The sequence below is a fragment of the Oryza sativa genome, chromosome 7 (assembly GCF_034140825.1).
Source record: "Oryza sativa Japonica Group chromosome 7, ASM3414082v1".
NCBI classification, from domain to species: Eukaryota; Viridiplantae; Streptophyta; class Magnoliopsida; order Poales; family Poaceae; genus Oryza; species Oryza sativa.
Genome location: NC_089041.1, coordinates 27932724 through 27940214, shown reverse-complemented (window position 1 = coordinate 27940214; position 7491 = coordinate 27932724). Strand labels below are relative to the sequence as shown.

General features: G+C 41.2%; 1 protein-coding gene across 2 annotated transcripts; it reads left to right on the top strand.

Annotated features, from left to right (window-relative positions):
• The first annotated feature begins 2633 nt into the window (after window positions 1-2633).
• LOC4344162 (small ribosomal subunit protein uS9m) lies at window positions 2634-6127 on the top strand. Of its 2 annotated transcripts, XM_015791369.2 has the most exons (6): window positions 2634-3335; window positions 3943-4383; window positions 4797-4877; window positions 5088-5182; window positions 5537-5579; window positions 5662-6127. In XM_015791369.2, exons 1-4 carry the CDS (start codon window positions 2702-2704, stop codon window positions 5177-5179), a joined length of 1248 nt encoding a protein of 415 aa, XP_015646855.1. In that variant the 5' UTR covers window positions 2634-2701; the 3' UTR covers window positions 5180-5182; window positions 5537-5579; window positions 5662-6127. The 2 variants fall into 2 exon arrangements, with proteins under 2 accessions (XP_015646855.1, XP_015646854.1); XM_015791368.2 differs by lacking the exon at window positions 5537-5579.
• Window positions 6128-7491: the final 1364 nt, after the last annotated feature.

Genomic DNA, 7491 nt, shown 5'->3' with positions numbered 1-7491 from the left:
AAAATATATTTAACAATAAATTAAATAATAGAAAAAAGAATTAAAAATTACTTAATTTTTTGAATAAGACGAACGGTCAAACATTTTTTAAAAAGTCAACAGCGTCAAACATTTTGGGATGGAGGGAGTACATAAGTAGAAATAGGGAAAATACAATATATCCATCCTAAAATATACTATTAACTTTTAGTTATATATATTAACCTATCAAATACATAACTTTGTTATATTTTGTAACGGAGGGTTTACCTAGGGTTAAAACAACTCAGTTGCAAAACTACACGCATTAGTATGTGTGAATCGGTGTAAATTATGTGTGAATTTAAAAGGGGATTTGGGTCTGGTATAGTTCACAACTTTTTCTTCAAACTTCTAACTTTTTCATCACATCAAAAACTTTAGTACACACATAAACTTTTAACCTTTTTTTCTTCAAACTTTTAATTTTAGTCAAATTTCGATTTTTAGCGTGGAACTAAACACAGCCTTGGTGGTTTTACGCTAGTATTTGTCAACTTTGCTGTGGAGAGAAAAAAAAATAACTAACCAAGTCTGTTCATGGTGTGACAGTGGGGTTAGCCAACTTGGGAATAAGTTAGGCGAAATCGCACTGCAGCCGCACATGAGACAGATCAATATGGGTCATTAAATTTGGTAGCTAAACACAGCAGCATGAAGTGTAAAGTGTGGCAAATACGTTTCCCAAGACTTGTTTGCGTGTTGCTAGGCGAGAGGTTCAGGCAGAGAGAGAAGGTATGACTCCATGAGGAAGATTAGGTGCGTGATTACAGTAAAAAAAATCTTAAAAGCTTTGGGACCAATTAGATGAAAAGGATTGCTGTTACTGTTTTCTTAGTGGTGTTGGCAAGCTGGCTACCTGTTCTTGTTTGCAATTTTAATTTGCTTTTCTCTCTCTCTCTCATTGTTTTTGTTTGTTTTTCTCATCATGTACCTGCTACAGTGTCGGGTTGGAGGAGGGGTCCTTTCAGGTTTGGCCCAAATTTTGCTTGTGCTGGACCACTGTTTGGAGGAGAGCTTTAGTTTTTGGCTGGTGTACAACTAATTGGGGGGTTAATTTTGTTTGGGGATTTCTACTATCTGACAGGCTGGTGAAGAATCTGCTATGAATATTCTTTCCTGTTCTGAATTTTTAAGCATATCAGGATAAAATCTGTATCTGAAACTTTAGGCGTGTATCGTAGAAAACAATTCAATTTCTCCTGAAATTTGAAGTTAAAATATGCTTGTAAAGGCCAAAGAGCCAAAGAGATACATACAAAGTAGAGAATCTTTGTTTGATGAAAGGTAACTTGTAAACTTGTCAATTTATATATGATTGCAAATAAGTTGTTCTCACTGTAGTTTGGTCATCTACAATATGATCGCAAATGAGTGGCAGTTCATATGCTGCAATCATTCTTCACATCATCGCGTTGAACTACGCTAAAATGTTCTACTAGTATACTGTACTTACTACAACACCACCTCTTCTCGTGTATGGAATTTTTTTTTGGGTGTAAAAAGGATCGCTTTCTAGGCTTTTAGCCTTTTGCAATTGAGCAGGGGAGGCAGTACATTCACATGCCGATGGTCTGGATGCCTCAATCTTGTCGCTTTTCAGCCTATTCAGGTAGCAGCGACGCGAGCCTTTGCAGAAAAATCCGTAAGGAACCAAAGCTTTCAGACATTTTTCTCGATGTCAGTGTGAGAGAGTGACACCAAGATCTTGCCGCAGCATGAGGTAAAAGCCAATCAAACCTGGGTTAACTGTAAACTTCCTTATATGCTTACTACTTGTACTTACCTCTCTTCATCAGTAAAGCTAGTATTCGTGCTACTTTCATGCAGGTGTAAAATTCGTGTGACAACTTTGTAGTAACTCACATAGTCGCATCTTTTCACGAGATTTTGCTCGAATTTACCGTTTTAAATTTCAATTTCTTGAAAACCATTTGAGCTTTGACTAAAAATATGTTTTCAAATTTCACAAACACGTTAGAACATCTTACTTTGTGTACAGTACAAATTCATGCGCCCACAATACACGTGTGCATAGCGTTTCTTTTTTACCCGTTTCTGTCCTAACATGAACCCTGCTCACATCTTATTTACACCTCTTCCATTGCAAAATGCACGTTAAGACCATGTTTTAAAGACAATAATACACACAAGTATACTGACATCAAAGCTGCCGAGTTTGGTTTGCTGAATCTTCAATTTATGATATTTGTAGTACACTCGTAGTACGGGTAAGGGCTTTAGTGACGGCGAAATGGTTAGTTAAAGTCATCAATGCAAGCCATTAATCGGGTAGAACAGGACGGACTTGACCTTAGATTTGCAATATATACTTACTGTCTTACTCACTGCATTTTCTACGGTGAGATCAGTAATTAACTAAGCCAGTGTATCGCGTGGATTTGGATCGCACGGCCATATACCAGTACACAGATCTTCGTACTCGAGAAGTCGAGATTAGTACAAAATCCAAGCTGATTGTACAAAATACGTGTTCGAAGCTAGGATACGGAATTTTAAGAAATACGCCTCTCCAGCTGAAACCAAGCAACTGGTTAATACGCTTTCCCGTTCGCAACACGTAAAATTAGCGGAGGAAGCGGAAAGAGGAAACCGAGACGAGTTAAGCCGCTAAAACCCTAGCATTCCACGGAGTGGTCGCCTCCCTCCTCCGGCCGCCACCATGCTGCTCCGCCGCCTCCTCCACTCCTCCCGCCGCCTCGGCCACCGCCTCCAAACCCTAACTCCGGCGAGCGCAGCCACCGCCGCCGCTGCCTCGTCCTCTCCCGTCTCCGCTCCCCTTCCATTTCGTCGTCCCCTCCCCGCCTCCAGCCTCCTCTGGCCGCGGCTCCTCTCCACGTCCGGCCGCGACGACGACCCCAACAAGCCATGGGCGTTCACGCCGGAATCCGGCGATCCGGATCCCTTCGCCGCCGGTGAGGGCGTCGAAGCTCCCGCCGGCGAGGATCCACTAGGATTGAGCGCCGCCGGCGAGGACCCGTGGGCGAAGGATTTCCGCGCGGAGGGCAGCGAGAAGGGGGACGTGTTCGAGGAGATCTTCAAGGAAGAGGCTGCCACCGCCGCCGTCGCTTCTGGAGAGAAGGCTCCGGGGGCAGGCGCCGACGAGCTGTGGACGCTGAGTGGGGAGGATGAGAAGGATCCTTTCGCGGAGGCCGTGCTCGGGGGTGGGCTTGAGGGGATCGGAGGTGATGGCGCTGCGATTGATGAGGCCGATGCGGGGGAAGACGAGGAGGAGGAAGAGCGAAAACGGCTAGAGAGAAGGGCGAGGGAGCAAGAACTAATGGAGACACTCAAAGGTAAATCTATCTTTATGCAGTAACATAATTTGTCATAGTACGGTTGCTGTTATGTGTGTATAATTAGTATTATGCAACTGATTGAATTGGCGTAGTTTGGAGCTATAGGATCATACCCGCAGACATAATAAATCTCTGAAATGGTATTCCAAGTAAGTGTTAGATGTTGTTTACTTACAATGCTGTATCAGGACGAGCTTGCCAGGTTTGTATACTTGATCAGTAGCTAATTATTTTGAGGTATCACAAATATCCGGTAGGTGTTTTAGGAGCAATTTGCTTCAATGCAGAAGTTGGAATGTGCCTGTTGGTCTCCACTCACCACCAGCATTTGTTTCATGTGATGCCACTCATTCATGTCATTTACCATCAATTGCAATAAGGTATCATTGAATCGGGTAGATAATTTCACTCATGATCATTGTGATTTTTGTTCTGCGTGCTTCTGCAACCTCATGACTGATTTAATTATTTATTATGCCCTAGTTGATTCTAATAATATACAAAGTTTTTCTTTCTGCTATTAAGTAGGATCTTATGCAGGAATAATCCATAGTGCATACATATGTTTGTAGCATGTCGTAAAGTAGTTTTTTTGTGGTTGCAGGTCCAAATCGTGCATTTGGTGATCTCATTGAGGCCTCTGGGATTACAGAGGATATGATTGCTAGTTTGATCCTCTTAAAGGATGTTAGGGGTGTTCCTGGATTACCTCCCCTAAGAGAAATAGAAGATGAAACTATCGAAAAAATGAATGCAACATCAAGCAGAGCTGATGTAGAACGCCAAAAGCAAGAGGAAATTGCTAAAGCACGTGTAAGACAAGTCGATGAGAAAGGAAGGGCTTATGGAACAGGGAAAAGGAAATGCAGCATTGCCCGTGTTTGGATTCAGCCTGGTGATGGGAAGTTCATTGTCAATGACAAACAATTTGATTCTTACTTCCCAATTCTGGATCATCGGGCTGATCTTCTTCGCCCATTTACCGTGACCAAAACTTTGGGGCGTTGGGATGTTACTTGTACTGTGAAAGGTGGTGGTGTCTCAGGTTAGTATTTATTTCTTTTGACATGATAAATAATTTTCTGGAGATAGACATGATAAATTGCTTCTGGTTCTATACGAAAGTGTTTTGCATTAACTATGCACATATAAATTCTTGGGTTCTGTATTGTAAATTATGAGATATGGAATATATGTCATATTTCACGTTCACATGAGGCATTCATTCACGCATAATTTTGCACGCTTTATCTTTCAATGCTCCACGGATTCCAGCTTTAGTATCATACCTCAATGCCAGTGCCTGGATTCATTGAGTCTTTAGTTAATATGTTTTATTCAGTGTAATTTTCTAACTCATACACATTTGCTATTAGACGCTGCACGTTTCTACTAGTTGATTTTTAGATAGGCTACAAAAACATTCTCCCTGATTGAATTTCTTTTTTGCAAGTGCAGGACAAGTTGGAGCTATCCGGCTAGGGATCAGCAGGGCCTTGCAGAATTGGGAACCAGGACTACGCCCAAATCTCAAAGCAGGTAAAGGAGATGACTCTTACTCCTCTAGATGATGATTGGCAGTTCACATTTGAACATTGAGATTGTTTGAGCATTATTTTCCCTATGAGCAACCATCCAAAATGACTTCTATTTCAGCGAATGTTGTTGTCTTGTTGCCTTGCTATTCTTTCTCATTTCTATATTATCTTCCAACACTTCTAATTATGTCTTCATACTTAAACCAAACAGCTGGATATTTGACAAGAGACTCACGGGTTGTTGAAAGGAAAAAGCCTGGAAAGGCAAAAGCAAGAAAGAGCTTCCAATGGGTCAAACGGTAACAGGTAAGTTCTGCTTTTTCTTGGGCCTCTTTTTTCTTAATGAAAATATCTATTCCTGGCGTTCGATTCTTGACTCGGCTTAGTTTTTGTCTGGCATTTACAAAATCAAGTAAAATCTGCCCCTCTATTCTCAAAACCTGGTAAAACCTGTTCCTCCAACCTACCCTGTTTTAGGTGGTTTGGACCCGCAGACAATGTGTCTGCTTGTGTCCTAGTGAGTCATGGTTGGTCATCTAAGATTAACTATTGGTATAGTTGTCACCGTTCGTCATGTAGGCCTACTGTTTGTTGTATGTTCAACTTGTAGCCTCACTCTTAACATGAGAGTTAATGGATGTTTTTCATTCGGTTTTGTAGTTGAGAGATGGAAATTAAACTGAGCCAATATTAAGGAATAGGGGTATATTTTTCTATTTTATGGGAAGATGTATCCTTTTTATCATCTTCTCTTCAGTAAGTATAAAATTACTTTTTTTTGGCAGGTACCTGCTCTTGTTTTTTTTCTGGTCATGGCGTTCTGTATTTGCAGTTGGACTGATATTTTCGGAAGGTCCTTTTGAGCTCTATACTCATATATTCCAGCCTTTACCGATAATGGGCATAATGAGACACAAGCATTCTGGTTTTCTTTAATGTTGACAATTGACACAGCAAACTGATCCCAGGGAAAAAAAAATCATTTGACCTAATTAAGATGCAGAAGATACATTGTTATAAGCTGTCATTAAAATGGGCTGGGCTACCGATGGAATTCGTTGTCTAGCTCCCAGAAGTTATTTCTGTTTTGCTGGGATGGCATGGCTGTATGCCTGTATATCAGCTGCTGCCACATTTTTCCTCCATGTATGTCTGTGCATGCTCTCTGACTATGGTAAATGAGAAGTTATGCGTCCAACTCTGTAAGCAGTAATAAGACCAAATGGAATATTTTCCAAACGTGAGATGTCATTGTGCTTCTCTCTGAGCAATCCACCACCTTGTTCATGAAAGCTATGGGCGAGACTGTAAGTTATCAATATTACAAACCCTCGAGCTTCTCGATAGTCGATGCCTTGATGTTATCGTATTTATCATCGATCTACTGGATTAGCATTGCATGGTTGATTATGGTGATCTCCAAATTGGAGCAGAACACATAAGCTCAATCCAGATGAACAGCAAATCTACGCAAGTTCATCCAGTCATTTGTTTAGACTTGAGACTACTCTAAACTTGCATCAAAGTTATGGTCTGTTTGGTACAGCTCCATCTTTTTTGGAGCTAGAGCTCAGCCAAACAGTTTCAGCTCCACCTAAAGCGGGAGTGGAGCTCTCTTACAAAATGAACTAGAGAGGTGGAGCTGGGTTTGGGCAGCTCCACAACTCCACTCTAGACTCAACTCATAGAGTTAAATCTAGGAGTTGGAGCTCTACCAAACATACCTTTAGATTTGAATTCTCCCAATAGAAATTGGCGCCTGATTTGCTGTTTGAATTCTCCCAATAGAAATTGGCGCCTGATTTGCTCTTCAAACCAACAGCATGAAATTGCCAAAAAAACGCTGGTTAAGCTTGGCATGATAAGTTTCATAGACGAGACAAGGCCGATGGAATGAAAAAACGGAGAAAGAAAAACAGGACAAAGGAATTGAAAAATGGAGGACAAAACACAAAAATGATCGTTTAATTGGCCTGAAGGGAAAAACATAGAAATCGAATGAAATAGAAAGACATGAAGAAAATTGTAGGAAGAAAATCTTGCGAAGTTTCCTCTAAAATCTAGATGCAATGAGTTATTTCATATGATTTGAAAAGCTCCAATATTTTATATCAAATGGTTAAAGAAAAAATTTTTAGTAAGATTTGAATTTTATGAAATTTCTACGTAAATCAAGGGCTCGTTCACTTTGCTACCATTTTCAACCTTATCAAGTTTTGTCATTGTCAAATTTTGATAAGTTTGTCAAAATTTTGGCAAGATTTCATATATACTTACTAAAATTTAGCAACAAACTAAATATAACTACTTTTTTAAGTAACTTTATCGAAAAAAAATGGTAGCAAAGTTATCTAGCCCCAAGTCACACCACCAAACTCAAACGCCCCACCCGATCAATCCCGATCCATCGGCGTAGCGCGCGAAGCAACTGAAGCAGAGCAGGGGAGCAGCGAGTGAGGAGAAAACGACCACGGCTCGGTGCCGTTTTAACGCGTTCCAACCGCACCCGGGCCCGGAAAGCGAGCCAATCCGTGGCCGAATGCTAACCTTTCCCTCCAATCTCCGTCTCCGCGTCTACTTCCGCAACTTCACCGCCTCGCTCGCCGAGTCGCGGT